Raw genomic sequence first — 17,007 nt, 5'->3', positions numbered from 1 at the left:
CAAAGTCAATAATTTTGATGATCACTTACACAGAAAAGCATATGTTTGACAGTGTATCAATATTGCTTCGAAAAATACCCAACATTTGATGGAATTCCTTGCTTATTTTGTTCATTTCTCAGCAAATTTCTTCCATAGTCATTTGGCACATATTTTTAATTCATACATACAAACATTTTGATGGTAATTTCATTGGATTCTGTTCGAACTCATTTTGAGATCGTTACCACAACTGGTATTTATCTTTAACACATAATCTTCTTAGTGAATACGTGGTAGTGTGCATCCCATGCACATCATCTAATCAAACGATGATGAAGTGGGAATTCAAGAGTGACTTTTAAGGCCACCGCACATCTTACGACTGTTCATGATCCAATTTTGGAACAAGTCGCATTGTGCTCATTTTCTGAAAATGTGAATGGAACATATCATTGTATTTGAGGTTAATATTAGTTGAAAGAATACTAGTATAACAATTTTGAAAGATTGCAAGCCTTTATTTTGGAGAAAAAGCCAAATTAGTTTCAAATTGTTGCCAATCGTATGACTGCTATGACGTCATTACGACTGGATATTAAATTTGATTTTATTCTAAGAAGGATGATAGCATCGTCACAGATTTGAACATAGGGATTCGTACAATGATTTCGAACATTACACAGTAAGATATTTCAAGTCTCAATATTAGCATCAAATTCTCCTACGTCTTATTCCAAAATTGAGTAGCAGACCATGCAATCGTACGGTGTGCAGTCGCCATTAGTTACACTTAAATCTTTGTGAAACACCCCCCTGGTGAAAAAAAGGCACAATAAATAAGCAAAGTTTATATTTATCTGCATTCAAAATGAACCTAATAAATTGTAGCTTCATATAATTCTAAAGAAAGGAACCTTACAGATATTTATATCCAGTATAAGGTTGAGCTGTTTAGGAGTTCTCTAAGACAAGTTATATCAGAATGCGATTTTTTCACACTTAGCGAACCATATCTTATTTTCTGCAATAGTAATTACAACATACTTGGATGGCTCCTATTCAAACTTTATGTAACCTTCTAGTTCACCAATATTTCCCTTTCCACTTTAATAAAACTTGTGTGAATGACTAATTATCCGGTAACTTCAACTGTTTTTAATCTTATTACTTGAATGCATGTATGTAGTTGGTGTTCATATTTCATTATGAGAAATGAAATGAATAAATTTGACTGTATTTCATATGATAAGCTCCTTTAATGGAATATGCATTCAAAAATGGAGACTGGTTAATTGTGAGTGAGTGCATGAATGTGATTGTAAAGTCCCTAAACATTTTTAAACTGTGAATGATTTATAAACCTATATCAGAGCTGCCAACCTGAAAAAGGTCATTTCAGTATTTTTAAAGATGAAAATCAGTATTTTGATGATGACATCAGTATTTTCAATGAAATACCATAAGACAACACATAAGACAGAAACTTTAGAAATCAGTATTTTGCATGAAACCAGCTTATTTTTCAGTACTAAATATTGAAAATCGGTACTTCTTGGCAGCTCTGCTATACATTGTAGAATATATGTACATCCACAAAATTGTTCTTTTGCATCCATTATCGAAAACCTGCAATATCTAAGAATAATATTTAAGATTCTAATGAATGTCTTAAAGGTCGTAATGGTCAGAATCCAAGTTATATTTCAGAACTCTTGAAATTAAAATCCTGATCTCATTACCATCACCTCTGTACCACACAAGAAATAGTTACAATGCAAGTATACCCTCACACAAGACTAAAGCAACACTAAAGCCAGGGTAATAATATCCAAGTCCTTTGGAAGCGCATAGAGACGTTATTTATAATGTGTTATGCGCTATACAAGAACTGTCTATTATTATTATTATTAAATGTTTGGTCATTTCTAACATCAGCCACATAACTATGGAACAATTAAGCTTCCCCTTGATTTCAGGAATTCAATACTTTACATAATTGCAAACTAAAATTAAAAACCTAAGTATTTATTCCAGTAGTATGTACAGTGCAATACATAGAAAATATATAAAAGCATATTATCATCATTATTACCTGTCCATGTAGGTCTGTACCATCAGAAGTCTTTGTTTCAGCCTTGTTCCATATGGCATGCTTCAAATTCTCAATGGCATTAGATATTCCAGCCTGCACATCATAAGGGAGCTTGAAAATAAAAATATAAAATGGTATTGACCAAACAGGTATATCGCAGAGCTACTACCTTTAGCATTTGGGCAATTCTGCAGTATGCCCGTCCATTGAGTAGGATCTTCCAGCAATGATGTGTTGTTGTTTTCTAGTTCGTATGATAAGTTCTTAAGATCTCATATTATCAATTGATTGAGCAGGTATTGTGAGGTGCAAATATAAAGGAGAAAATTTGAAGGTTGGACATGGAAACATTTATCCTTTCACAGAATGGCCAATTTGCTTTTCATGTTGAAACTATTGATGAGAAATAAGGCAAATCTTTCTTAATCACCATAATTTACACCAATAGATGTAATCCATGTATGGATCACTGAGAAATTTATTTTAAAGCAGAACTCCTTTGAATTTGAGGGAAGTTCTCTGACCATTTGACATCTCTAATAATGTTGGAGAAGGTGATACCATTCCATTTCCCCCTGCTGTGTGCAGGGAGAGGGGGCTGGGGTCGGAAGGCAGTAGCCCCCACAAATTTGGAGAAATTACATTTATTTACAAAAAAAAATCAAAAACAAAATTCACAAAAATTGTGGAAGCCTTCAATTTCATTTTACAAAATGCAAAAGCATCCAAATGACAAGTTTGGTCGCTTCGCTCCCTCGCTTTCTAGCTTTTCAAAAAAGGGTAAAGTGTTCTGCCCCTTCCCCCCAAAAAAAACCCTCATAAAAAATTCTGCTTAAGGCCATGGATTAACTCACAATATTTGCAGGGCCCAATTTGACATGAGGTGGATGATTTTTGTGTAATGATCTGGCAATGGTAAGATGAGCTGTCCAAGATATCCTTAATCCCTCCATGCTGCCCGTTTTGTGTGCAAACGAGAGGACATCTTGATGGTGCGGTCGATTAAGACATTAATTTTCTATCATCATTTCAGTGGAAAAAAATTACTTTTAAAAACATTTTATTCTATCAAGCGCACATTTTACCAACTTGACCTTTTTCCAGAAATGCACAGTAGAGGGGACACAGATAGTGAATTTGAAAATTGAGTGGGTGCAGATGACAACTTTCTCAGTTTAACTAGCAATTTCAATGCTCAATCAATGGGTAATTTTTAAATACCAATGAGTCCTGCCTGAATCCACCACTGCAAAATGATAAGAGGCATCATTCTGACAACGTTGTGCACCTCAAATTTAAGCCAAGGCTGACCATGTCCTTGGCCTCAGGCTGTCAGTACTAGGCCTAGTGCGTCCTTTGTCTCGGGAGTTCTGTTGTGCTAAGCATTAATTGGCCTCAGGCAGTCAGTCCTTGGCCTGAAATGGCCATGGCCTTGGCTTTCCGGGTTTGAGCACAGCACTGGTGAAGACCTCTTCATAAGTGTAGATTATTAGCATTGCACTAATTCACTAAAACATTGTTTTAGAACTTTGACCTATGACACAAGAACTTACATGTTGATGACTAAAGCTGAAATGCATGGCTCGAAGCTCCTTCATGTCAGCAGCTGACTTAGGAGATGGAGAATCTGCATGCAAAGCACTTTGTTGGCTCTTACTTCTTTCAAAAAGGGCCTGTTAGAAAAACAATAACAATAGCTTGCTAGAGGCAAGTCCTGATAAGCTGATATGGGGAAGGTAATTTCAATGAATAAACCCTCAGAATCATGCAATGCCTGGCTTTGGCCAAGACAAAATTCAACTTTCATGACAAGAGAAGCATAAGATTATGGCTTGTGAATCTTTGATTTGAAAAATGCTTGGCTACATGTAACTATAATGTTTTAAAATGGAATTGCGAGTAAGGTACTGTTAATGGCAAAGACCAGTGTTTAGGCAAGAAGGTGGCATCCTTCCCTTTAACTAAGATGAAGCATTGATGGGGTAATGAGTATTATAGAGATATACCTTCTCGATCTTGTAAGGGTTTTCTCACAATCTGATACTTTGAAACCTTATTACATTATAACCCTGACAATAGTTGTAACTAATGACTCTTAAATAACTCTTTGATTCCCACCTTCAACTGAACCTGTTTGTCCATAGAGCAGCTTCTACCCCAGCCCATCTTCAAAGAAAATAATGCCTGAGGTCCACTCTGCGCCCCAGGTCCATGTCCATGGAGGATCGGTAGTGGATGACCATGGGAGACATTAGAGGATGGATTGAGGTGATGATAGTCATGATGTTCGTCACTATGGCTGTGATGGTATGGCACGTCATGAAGGTCATGTGGAAGGTGGTGTTCATCACTGTGATCGTGATGATGATAGTCATGGAGGGCATGGGGATCTGACGTATTGATGGCTGGATGGATATGACCATGATGATGCTCGTCACTATGGCTGTGGTGGTGCAGATGATCCTGCTGAAGGTTTCCAAGGACATGCACATCATGGTGCTCGTCACTATGGCTATGGTAGTGGTGGTGATGGAGAGCGTCTGGGGTGGTGTCATTCGAATCTAGTTCAGGTCTCCCACTCCTGACACCATGGTGGAAGACATCATGGTAATCATGGCCATGAGAGTCATGATGGTGGAGTGGCACTGGGCCTTGGCTGGATGCCTCGGACCTTGAAGATGAAATATCAGCATCAAACTGCAAGCAGAATACCTGTAGATTAACAATATAGAAAATAAAATGTGTCAACCTTAACTAAAAGAACTTCTACGGCTCATCGTGGATAGTAAAGAATTTGAATTCCGTCGTCATTAGGCATATTCGAATCCTGATTACCTGATGAATGAAATGAAGTTAACTTGTCTGAATTCATGAAGCATCCGAAATATAATAAGCAATTGGAAAGAGGTTCATACTCATCAACACCTACTTTCCAATAGACCCAAAGAAATTCCAAAGCTTTGTTAATATGGAAATAACAGGATATTTTTTATCTACACTGGGGAAAAAAAATTAATCAATAATAACCTTTTCTCATATGCGAAATTTTTAACCCTGTAGCATAGGTGGGGCTAGATGGCAAATTTTAGCCCCAGCTGCAGTATGGGGTTCAGTTTATTATTTTCTTTTCTCACTGCATTCTTGCAAAGTGGGCTAAACCCACCGTTAATGCGACGCATTGCGCGCATTAATTGTTACGTAATTAGTTTCATTTTTTAATCTTTATTGCTACGTCATGGTTGCCATGTATATTTGCGCATAATAATAATAATAATAATCATAATAGTTGCGCGCGTGTTATCAATAAATGTCATTGTTTCAGTATTACCGTTAAAAGGAAAAGGCTGATGTGTCCAGTATACAGAAAGAAACAGAAAGCCATATTTGGTAAGTTTGATTACTTTTATTGTATTATTAATTGCACTCTGTTATTTACCAAATATTTATTACGAGATTAATGATGAATGAATGTTGTTTTAATGTGAATGATGATGATTAACTAAATTATGTAAGTATGAATCTAATGTGTGAATGAGAAGATAATATGTCTGTTTATTTATGATTCTTGTATATTTGATTTATAATTTTCAGAATGTTATCTGCAACGCTTAATCTACAAAATTATTCTTCTGATCAATAATCGACAATCATCTATATTAAAGAGTTCTTAAATCGTAATCGAAGCTCGTACTGTCATCATTCGTCGTATATTATTGGAAACTCCTCTTGTATAGAGGCAGCCACAATAACATTCAAATTAAGCACCAAGCTGAATAACATTCAAAAAGCTGACAATGGACGTGATGGAGAGAAAAGATAAGCATAATAAGGAAGAATGCGGATCTCTCAAGTCAAAGTGCAGTTCCACGAGGACCGGAGTAAGTCTAGCGGTCTCTGTAGAGCTGGAAATGTTGGAGTTAAAAAAGAAGGCCGCCGCCATGCAAGCAAAATTGTCTTTCAAAGAAAAGGAAAAGAAAGTAAAGGAAATGGAAAGAAAAGCCAAGATGGCACAAGAAGCATACGAAGAGATGCAAGATGCATTAGTCTGCGAGATAGAACTCGCAGAAAACGAAGCCAAGTTAGAAGTGCTGGAAGAATTTGGAAAGGAGAATGGATTGGAGAAATCATCCCTATTGGAAGGACTTGATGTCAATAAAGAGGCTGATATGGAAAGATTTCTGAAGTCATGCGAGGCAGATGTAACGCCTCCTCCAAATCTTGTAGCGGGGCAGTCGCCGCAGAATTTCCAAGTACCTTCTACCCAACAGTCAGGATGGGAGCAGATTGCCAAATCACTGGAAAGATGTGTTACTCAGCTCGGCAACGTAAGTCTCCAACAGTGTACCGCTAATCAGGAAATGTCGGCATCTCTTCAGCTACCTAAGATAGACATTCCCATCTTTAATGGAGACCCCATGACCTATCCAATGTGGAAGCATGCATTCATAAGTATGATAGATAGCAAGCCAATGGGATCTACCACCAAGTTGATGTACCTGAATAATTATGTAACAGGAAAACCAAAGGATGTCGTCCAGCATTTCATGCTAATAGGAAGTGAAGATGGCTATGAAAGAGCGATGAGTCTCATAAGTGAGAGATATGGAAACCCAAGCATCGTTAGCACAGCCTATATGAATAAACTTGCCGCCTGGCCAAAGATAGGACCAAAGGATTCCAACGGTTTGATGGAGTTTGCAGATTTCTTAGGAAAAGTAAAGGCAGCAAAGCAATCAGTAAAATCTCTTGGAATCTTAGATTATCCACAGGAGAATGCCAAACTTTTGGAGAAACTACCTGTATACCTCGAAGGAAGATGGAGAGATGAGATTGACCGTCAGAGAGAAAACATCGACCAACAAGAATATCCATCATTCTCAAAGTTCGAAGAGTTTGTGAGAAAGGCAGCTAACAAGGCCAACATCCCTGAACTTGCAGGCCTCAGAGAAACCTCAAGAAGTCTTGGAGCATTGGGTCCTAAAGCAAGAACCTTCGCTACAGATGGAAGGAGGGTAAAATCGGAATGGTCAAAAAATGGAAGCTATGCAAAATGTCCTTGGTGTAAGGAAGACCATACCCTAGATGAATGTGATGATTTCGTCACCAAGCCTATGTATGACCGGAAGGCATTTTTCTTCAAGCGGAGACTGTGCATGGGATGTGGGATGACAGATAGTCATCGTATCAAGGAGTGCCAAGATCGACGATCGTGCAAGGAGTGTGGCGGTAGCCATCTGTCCTGTCTACACTATGCTACCAAGAAGACTGAGCATGCAGGGTTTGCCAACTGTACTACAGTATGCTCAATCCAGGATCAGAACGGCAAAGATCATAGTATGATTGTTCCAGTCTGGGTGAGACATCAAGAAAATCCAAGTAAAGAGTGCCTTGTGTATGCAGTGCTTGATGATCAGTCAAATGTAAGCTTCATGTCAGAGAAACTGTGTGACAAACTCGGCGTAAAGGGAGCTTCAACAAATCTGCAGCTGACAACAATGCATGGAAGTTCTAACATCGAAAGTAAGAAAATCAAGGGTCTGGAGATACAAGACTATAATAAGGAGCATGTAATTCAACTACCAGTGGCCTTTGCAAGACAAGAAATACCAGCCAGCAGGTCACAAATACCCAAGAAGGAGGTGGTGAATCACTGGCCTCATCTACGTCAAGTTGCGGATGAAATGATACCCTATGATAGAAACATTGATGTGTCACTCTTGATCGGAAACGATTGCCCAAGAGCTATCCGGCCACGACAAGTAATCACTGGAGGGGAGGATGATCCCTATGCCCAAAAATCTCTCCTAGGTTGGGGAATTATTGGAAAAGTCTGCCTGACATCTGAAAGTTCAGGTGCGTTTGTTTGCAACAAAACAGCAAGTTGTGAGAGCGTGAAGTTTGCAGTCCCGTCAACAGCGAAAGAAATCCTCTGCCCGCAGAAAGTCATTGCGATTCTCGAGAAGGACTTTGCTGATGAATACAAGGATGGGCAGTCTTTCTCAATAGAGGACAAGAAGTTCCTGCGAATCATGGAGAAAGGAATAAGGAAACGACCAGACGGACATTATGAGATGCCCCTCCCTCTCAAGACGCCTAACACATCGCTACCATACAATCGCAAAGTAGCAGAGAACCGATGGAAGCAACTTAATGCCAGGTTTAGAAGGAACCCAAAGTTTATGGAAGACTACATAGAATTCATGAAAGATGTGCTTGAAACATGTGCTGAAAGGGCTCCCTCTAACTACAAACAAGGAAAGGTAAACTATGTACCCCATACTGGTGTCTATCATCCCAAAAAGCCAGGGAAAATACGTGTGGTTTTCGACTGCTCAGCAAAGTGTGAAGGAATCTCACTCAATGACAACCTCCTACAAGGCCCAGACTTGACAAATGGCTTACTTGGAGTACTGTGCAGGTTCCGTCAAGAAGAAGTTGCTGTCGTTGGAGACATCAAAGGAATGTTTCACCAATTCTTCGTGTCAGAGGAAGATCGGGACCTTCTCCGATTCTTGTGGTGGGAAGATGGTGACCCAAACAAAGACGTGATCGAATACAGGATGAAGGTTCACCTATTCGGCGCTACTAGCTCACCTGGATGTGCTAACTATGGCTTCAAGAAAGCAGCAGATGACGGCGAAGCTGAGTTTGGGTCCGATGCAGCTTCATATATTCGAGATGACTTTTATGTCGACGACGGACTTAAGTCAGTCGCAACCCCAGATGAAGCCGTGAGTGTCATGAAAGCAAGCCAAGCAATCTGCAGTAAAGCTGGATTGAGATTACACAAGATAATGTCTAACAATAAAGAGGTTCTGCAGAGTTTTCCCATCGAAGACAGAGCTAAGGGTCTTGCTGACTTGGACCTAGAAGTTGATCCACTACCAATAGAGAGAGCATTAGGTGTATTCTGGTGCGTGGAAAGTGATACATTGCAGTTTCGAATTGAGCTTAAAGATCGCCCTCTTACTAGACGGGGAGTTCTATCTACTGTTGGCTCAATTTATGATCCTATCGGCCTTGCAAGTCCAGTGACTCTAAGAGGAAAGCAGATACTCCAGGACCTCTGCAGAAGGAAGCTAGATTGGGACAGCCCCTTACCCGATGACGTCAGAACACAGTGGGAGAAATGGAGATCTGAAATAAGTGAACTCGAGAAACTAAACGTCCCAAGATGCTACAAGCCTCCAAACTTCGGCAAGGTAAAGTGTACAGAGTTACATCACTTTTCAGATGCAAGTTTCGATGGTTACGGACAATGCTCTTATCTTCGCCTGGTGAATGAAGAGGACAAAGTGTGTTGCTCTCTCGTGACAGCCAAATCAAGAGTAACCCCACTCAGACAGATGACTATTCCTAGACTCGAACTGACGGCTGCCACTGTATCAGCAAAGATGAGTACATTTCTAAGGAAAGAATTGACAGTGGCTAAACCTCAAGAATTCTTCTGGACAGATAGTCAAGTGGTCTTGGGTTACATTCGTAACGAAGCAAGGAGATTCCATGTCTTCGTGGCAAATAGGGTGCAACAGATACATGACGAAACAAACCCTAAAAGATGGTTCTATGTGAACACAGAAGACAACCCTGCTGATGAGGCATCTCGAGGGATGACAGCAAAGGAGCTCGTTGAAAGTAGCCGCTGGCTGGTTGGACCGAAGTTTCTTCATGAGAAAGGAGAATTCAAGATTTCTACAGAGCAGTATAAAGCCAGTTGTGAGAAAGATGACCCAGAAGTTAGACATGTGTCTACTTTGTCTACAGTGACTGCTAAAGCCAATCACTTCGAGATTAGTCGCCTACAGCATATCTCAAACTGGCAACGTGCCAAGAGAGTGGTAGCACTATGTATGATGTTCATAAGTAAACTACGAAAGAGAGAAGTGAAGAGGAAGACAAGCCCTAAATTGAACCGTCCACTCCAACGAGTTATCTTGACGGTAGCAGAAGTCGATGCAGCAGAAACTGAAATAATCCGAATCTTGCAGATAGAACATTTTCGTGACGAATTGATGGTACTTCGCAACTTAGGCTCTGGTGAGCAAAAGGACAGACAAACAGCAAGAAAGAGAAACAGTGAAATCAAGCCAATCAGTTCTCTATATCGTCTAGATCCATACATTGGCAATGATGGTATCATGCGAGTTGGTGGACGAATCGACAAAGCTGCCGTACCTGACGAAATCAAGCATCCCGTTATCATGCCGAGAAATTCTCATATGACGACATTGCTCATAAGACACAAGCATGAGCAGGTTAACCACATGGGAAGAGGAATCACACATAACCAACTGAGACAAAATGGATACTGGGTGATTGGTGGTTCTTCTGCAGTTTCCAGTATCATATCAAAGTGTGTCTTGTGCAGAAAAATGAGAGGACCACTGCAGCAACAGAAGATGGCAGATCTGCCAAAAGATCGCCTAGAACCGGCACCCCCATTCACATACTGTGCTGTGGACTACTTTGGACCTTTCAACATCAAAGAAAAAAGAAGCATTGTGAAAAGATATGGAGTACTTTTCACTTGTATGGCATCAAGAGCCATTCATCTTGAAGCAGCAAATAGTCTCACAAGTAGTAGCTTCATCAACTGCCTCCGGCGGTTCCTCACTCGTCGTGGACCAGTCAGACAGATCAGATCTGATAGAGGGACTGCTTTTGTTGGCGCTAGAAACGAGTTGCGGGAAGCAATGAGAGAGTTGGACCAGGAATCTATCCAAACGTATCTACTAGAAAATGGAGTTGATTGGATACCCTTCCAGATGAACACGCCGAGTGCATCTCACATGGGAGGAGTGTGGGAGCGTCAGATTGGTACAGTACGCAGAGTCCTTGAACCCCTCCTCATGAGTTCAGGGTCACAACTAGATGATGAATCCTTCCAGACGTTCCTTACTGAAGTGGAGTCAGTTGTCAATTCCAGACCACTGTCTACAGCTAATCTATGTGCCGGAGATGCCCCTGAACCGTTGACTCCGAACCATCTTCTAACCATGAAGGCAAAAGTTGTGATGCCTCCCCCAGGCAAGTTTCAGCGAGAAGACGTATATGCTCGGAAGTGGTGGCGTCGTGTACAGTATCTAGCTAACGAATTCTGGATGAGATGGAAGCGTGAATATCTCCAAGACATCCAAACGAGACAGAAGTGGGTCCATCCAAAGCGTGACCTTGCGATAGGCGACATCGTCATTGTAAAAGACTGTAGCGATACTCGAAGTCAGTGGCCACTAGGAAGAGTGACAGAAGCCTACAAATGTGATGACGGCCGAGTTCGTAAAGTGAAACTGATCATGGCTGATCGCGATCTCCGAAAAGACGGTAAACGTAAGCATGAGCCTAGATTTTTGGAAAGACCCATACATAAGCTCGTTTTGATCCTAGCAGATGACTAGATTTATTCTTAATGTGATACTGACACTATTGACATCAACCTACAGAAAGAGACTTCTTTTCACATGGGATTATAATCCACGCGAAAGACATTAAGGGATTCCCCCGCAAGGAGCCAAACACAGGAAAAATTAGACTGTTATATTGTTATCGTTTATTTTCATATCAATATGCAATGAGCAGATTGATATGCAAAGTTATTGACAGCTTGGAAAATTATTTCTGTGCTATTCGAATATTGTGATCTTTCATTTTTGTGTTGCTCAACAAAATGAGCGAAACATTGCTTATATTGCAGTATGCATTTTTGGCATGATACATATACATATTCAATATATTATCTTCTTGATCGATGTTTCAAGAATCAAATTGGATCAAAAGAAATGCATTTGAAAAAAAAGGCTTGCTTTATTTTCAGATATCGTTAAAAATATTGTATTATGCATTCTTTTATTCATAATTTTATGATTTGATCGTATAGTTTTAACCTGAATTTGCTTTCGAACACTTGAAACTTCGATTTTATATTAGAATTATTCACTTATCAAAATGTGATGAGAGGATGCAAGCATAATACTAAAGCATGAAAACTTGATTGTTTATTGATATTTTAATAGTGATTTATAGCATTATTCTATTTATATAAGCGCTATAGATATTTTAGTTGACGTTTATAAGTATACATATATATATATATATATATACAAGTAACTGTTTTGGATAATCAGTTAAAGGAGCCATGTTACTGCGACGCATTGCGCGCATTAATTGTTACGTAATTAGTTTCATTTTTTAATCTTTATTGCTACGTCATGGTTGCCATGTATATTTGCGCATAATAATAATAATAATAATCATAATAGTTGCGCGCGTGTTATCAATAAATGTCATTGTTTCAGTATTACCGTTAAAAGGAAAAGGCTGATGTGTCCAGTATACAGAAAGAAACAGAAAGCCATATTTGGTAAGTTTGATTACTTTTATTGTATTATTAATTGCACTCTGTTATTTACCAAATATTTATTACGAGATTAATGATGAATGAATGTTGTTTTAATGTGAATGATGATGATTAACTAAATTATGTAAGTATGAATCTAATGTGTGAATGAGAAGATAATATGTCTGTTTATTTATGATTCTTGTATATTTGATTTATAATTTTCAGAATGTTATCTGCAACGCTTAATCTACAAAATTATTCTTCTGATCAATAATCGACAATCATCTATATTAAAGAGTTCTTAAATCGTAATCGAAGCTCGTACTGTCATCATTCGTCGTATATTATTGGAAACTCCTCTTGTATAGAGGCAGCCACACCCACCAAATGTATATTGAAGGATTATTTGGCCAAGCAAAGAAGCTAGGTTAGCAGAGCAATTGCAGTGCAAAGCACATAAGTCCAGGGTTAGGAGTCCCTGTGAGAAAAGAGACTAGTCCAAGCCAAAGATGCATGCCCTACGGACAACAGAGCCAGAGCTGTTGTCCAATTAGAAATAAGGACTTATGAATGTCCACCACTATAGTCCGGGATTACTGGATTTTGTGTGAGAAAAGAAAGCATTCCTTAGCCGGGGTTAGGCAGAAAAGGAAATATTACAGTACAAAGTTAACGGTAGAATTTGGTTAAAAAAATGATATAAGAAACACACTTCTAACTTACCTGCTTCTGGTCTTCAAAATGATGGTCGTTGTGGTGATGGTGGTAATGAGAACTGTAAGGAAGTGGTCTCTGAGGGTCCTGCACCTCTGTAGGAAACTGGACAGCTGGAAAGACTTGCATGTTGACAGACTTGTGGCTGCGACCCTGAAGGTCAGTATTGATCTTCACCATGACTGTGCGGTCATTGCTGGAGTTCTGACCTTTAGCTGTGATCTATAGAGCAAGGGACATCAAACAGCATGACAAATTTATTCAGATTCTTCATTCCATCATTAGAAATGATCTGCAGCATACTTAGGATAAACCTACATGTATGACTTCAATGGACTCAAATTTTGGAACTTAAATAATTTGTCGGTATATCGGCAGTATGAAGATCAATGAAATTATCAATACAAAACCTGGAGAGATAAGTACAGCATGAACACCAATTTTCTTTTGATTTTGTATCGATTTAGTAGTCATACATGTACCATAGTCATCCAATTAAGAGACTCAAATATCATACATGTACAATGAACATGTTAACCTGATACTGATGTTTTAGAATATTTTATGTTATTTTTAAATTAGCTGTAGTCAGATAAACCTTTACTCAATCTTGATGTACTGAAGTTTGAAATAAAGAAATTAATCCTTATATCAATGAGGCTTCAGAAAGAAAACTTACATTCAAGAAGAAGTTCCTGGTGATGATCTTGGAGTACTTGCTAGCATCCATGTTCCCAAAGACCCGGTCAAAAGCTTCCTTCAGTGTGAGAGGATTGTGGTAATGGCTATGGTGGTGAACACTATGATTGGAATCTGTATGGTGATGGGTGTGGTGCCCATGCTCATGGCTGTCATGATCTTGATGGTTTTGGAAATGGTACAATCCAAATCTATCATTCACGATATCCACTACCCTCTGCAGCCATGCATTATCCTTGGTTGGAGGATTTGAGGTAACACTGTCTTCTAGAGTTGGCGTTGGGGGTCTTGTGCTTCCACTTTGTTCAGATCTACCAAACCAGTAATATATGTAACTTCTGATATGTTCTCGCCAAGAGTGTCTATCAGGGACTTTATTCAAGACTGCTTCTGTAACAGACGCTAGGTCAGCTGGGAATAACCCTTTAAAGGTATCATATGCGTGATGATGTTCGTGGCTGTGATGATGATTGATGTCAGAGGCTTGTTTGACAGGAACTGGGTCTACTTTGTACACAGGATGGGTGTGTTCATATGTTCTTGTTTCAATGTTGCCATCAACATGTACGTGGTAAGTGTGGTTGTGTGTTTCCTCAACTTTTGTTATATTGTATTGGGAGTGATGATGATGATGTTCGTCACTTCCACTGTGGTGACCATGATGACCTCCTAGAAGTCCATGATGTTCATCACTTCCACTGTGGTGATCATGATGATAAGCTCCCAGAAGACCATGATGTTCGTCACTTCCACTGTGGTGACCATGATGACCTCCTAGAAGACCATGATGTTCATCACTTCCACTGTGGTGGCCATGATGACCTCCTAGAAGACCATGATGTTCATCACTTCCACTGTGGTGGCCATGATGAAAATCTCCTAGAAGACCATGATGTTCATCACTTCCACTGTGGTGACCATAGTAACCGCCAAGAAGTCCATGATGTTCATCACTTCCACTATGGTGACCATAGTAACCGCCAAGAAGTCCATGATGTTCATCACTTCCACTATGGTGACCATGATGACCTCCTAGAAGTCCATGATGTTCATCACTTCCACTGTGGTGATCATGATGATAAGCTCCTAGAAGTCCATGATGTTCATCACTTCCACTGTGGTGACCATGATGACCTCCTAGAAGACCATGATGTTCATCACTTCCACTGTGGTGGCCATGATGAAAATCTCCTAGAAGACCATGATGTTCATCACTTCCACTGTGGTGACCATGGTGATAATCTCCCAGAAGACCATGATGTTCATTACTTCCACTGTGGTGACCATGATGATAATCTCCTAGAAGACCATGATGTTCATCACTTCCACTGTGGTGACCATGATGATAATCTCCTAGAAGACCATGGTGTTCATCGCTTCCACTGTGGTGACCATGATGATAATCTAGAAGACCATGATGTTCATCTAATCCTTCTTTTTGCACGGGAACTGGGTCTACTTTGTAAACAGGATGGGTGTGCTCATATGTTCTTGTTTCAATGTTGCCGTCAACATGTACGTGGTAGGTGTGGTTGTGAGTTTCCTCTACTTTTGTTATATTGTATTGGGAGTGATGATGATGATGTTCGTCACTTCCACTGTGGTGACCATGATGACCTCCTAGAAGTCCATGATGTTCATCGCTTCCACTGTGGTGACCATGATGATAATCTCCCAGAAGACCATGATGTTCATCACTTCCACTGTGGTGACCGTGATGATAATCTCCCAGAAGACCATGATGTTCATCACTTCCACTGTGGTGACCATGATGATAATCTCCCAGAAGACCATGATGTTCATCACTTCCACTGTGGTGATGGTGATGATAATCTCCTAGAAGACCATGATGTTCATCTAATCCTGCTTTTCTTACAGGAACTGGGTCTACTTTGTAAACAGGATGGGTGTGCTCATATGTTCTTGTTTCAATGTTGCCATCAACATGTACGTGGTAGGTGTGGTTGTGTGTTTCCTCAACTTTTGTAACATTGTATTCAGAGTGATGATGATGATGCTCATCGCTTCCACTGTGGTGGCCATGATGATAATCTCCCAGAAGACCATGATGTTCATCGCTTCCACTGTGGTGACCATGATGATAATCTCCCAGAAGACCATGATGTTCATCACTTCCACTGTGGTGGCCATGATGATAATCTCCCAGAAGACCATGATGTTCATCACTTCCACTGTGGTGGCCATGATGATAATCTCCTAGAAGACCATGGTGTTCATCGCTTCCACTGTGGTGACCATGATGATAATCTCCCAGAAGTCCATGATGTTCATCGCTTCCACTGTGGTGACCGTGGTGGTAATTGTCATGAAGACCATGGTCTTTTATCACTTTTTTGATGTGGTTAAGTGACATCCATCTGCTCTCTGCCGTTCCTAAATTCCACATGTATGGAGAGTCATGATGATGATGATATCTTTCACCATGGGGATCTTTCAAAACCATTTCATATTTGTCTTTGATGCGCAGATGAAGCTGAATCTCTTCGGGCATGGTCTTTCCCGATAGGATACTGATGTTAAATTGCATTGGACCCCTCAGGAGGCAGTATGGAGAGAGCCTGTCTGATGGATGGAAGAATGAAACACCAACTCCTACTCCAAGAGCATCTATTTTGAACTGTTGGTATTAAGGCATGAATAAAACAATAATTAGAGAAAGCAGCCAAGCTCTCACATACTTGACTAATAGTAAGGGGAACACTATGGGGGAGGAGGAAGATTGGGGGGGGGGGGCAAATGTGCTACCATACTATTCAAGTGATGATACAATATGAAGAAAAAATAAGAGAAAAGAGATAACGAGGAGAAAAAGGAAAAGAGATGTTTTTTCATTTTATAAAACAGTCCCTCCATTTTCTTTGAAAAATAAATCACATGTTATTTCAGTTTTGGGTTATTCCCATCTAATAAAATATCCAAATGCTGCCCACAATCAACAGTATATTTTGGGGATTTAGAAAAAACCTAGGGGAAATTCAGTCAATATACATCCTGACAAGGCACCAGTACCTATGCTAATGTCAAGTAAAAATGCAGACATAAATGTTTGTGTTTTTTGTTTACCACTATCAAAATGACAAAGTGTGTATGTATTTGATATTTGCTTCTCCGTCCAATGTCTTTGTGCAGAATACTGAATGACGACGATTTCGGAACATTGAAC

General features: G+C 39.8%; 1 protein-coding gene across 5 annotated transcripts in view; it reads right to left on the bottom strand.

Annotated features, from left to right (window-relative positions):
• Positions 1–17,007, bottom strand: part of LOC121424084 — a 58,604-nt gene that overhangs the window by 11,054 nt on the left and 30,543 nt on the right. The window contains exons 19-24 of one of the 5 annotated variants that reach the window (XM_041619672.1): positions 14,562–16,461; positions 13,804–14,456; positions 13,134–13,346; positions 4,193–4,786; positions 3,628–3,747; positions 2,075–2,185 (exon numbers count right to left, since the gene is read on the bottom strand). In XM_041619672.1, the coding sequence (XP_041475606.1) occupies positions 2,075–2,185; positions 3,628–3,747; positions 4,193–4,786; positions 13,134–13,346; positions 13,804–14,456; positions 14,562–16,461 (3,591 nt within the window). Of the gene's footprint in view, positions 1–2,074; positions 2,186–3,627; positions 3,748–4,192; positions 4,787–13,133; positions 13,347–13,803; positions 16,462–17,007 lie in introns of all 5 variants that reach the window. The other 4 variants (XM_041619673.1, XM_041619675.1, XM_041619674.1 and 1 more) reach the window with 4 other exon arrangements.

This window comes from Lytechinus variegatus, chromosome 11 (assembly GCF_018143015.1).
Source record: "Lytechinus variegatus isolate NC3 chromosome 11, Lvar_3.0, whole genome shotgun sequence".
Lineage (NCBI taxonomy): Eukaryota > Metazoa > Echinodermata > Echinoidea > Temnopleuroida > Toxopneustidae > Lytechinus > Lytechinus variegatus.
Note: the sequence above shows the minus strand (reverse complement) of the source record. Positions and strands in the feature narration are given on the sequence as shown.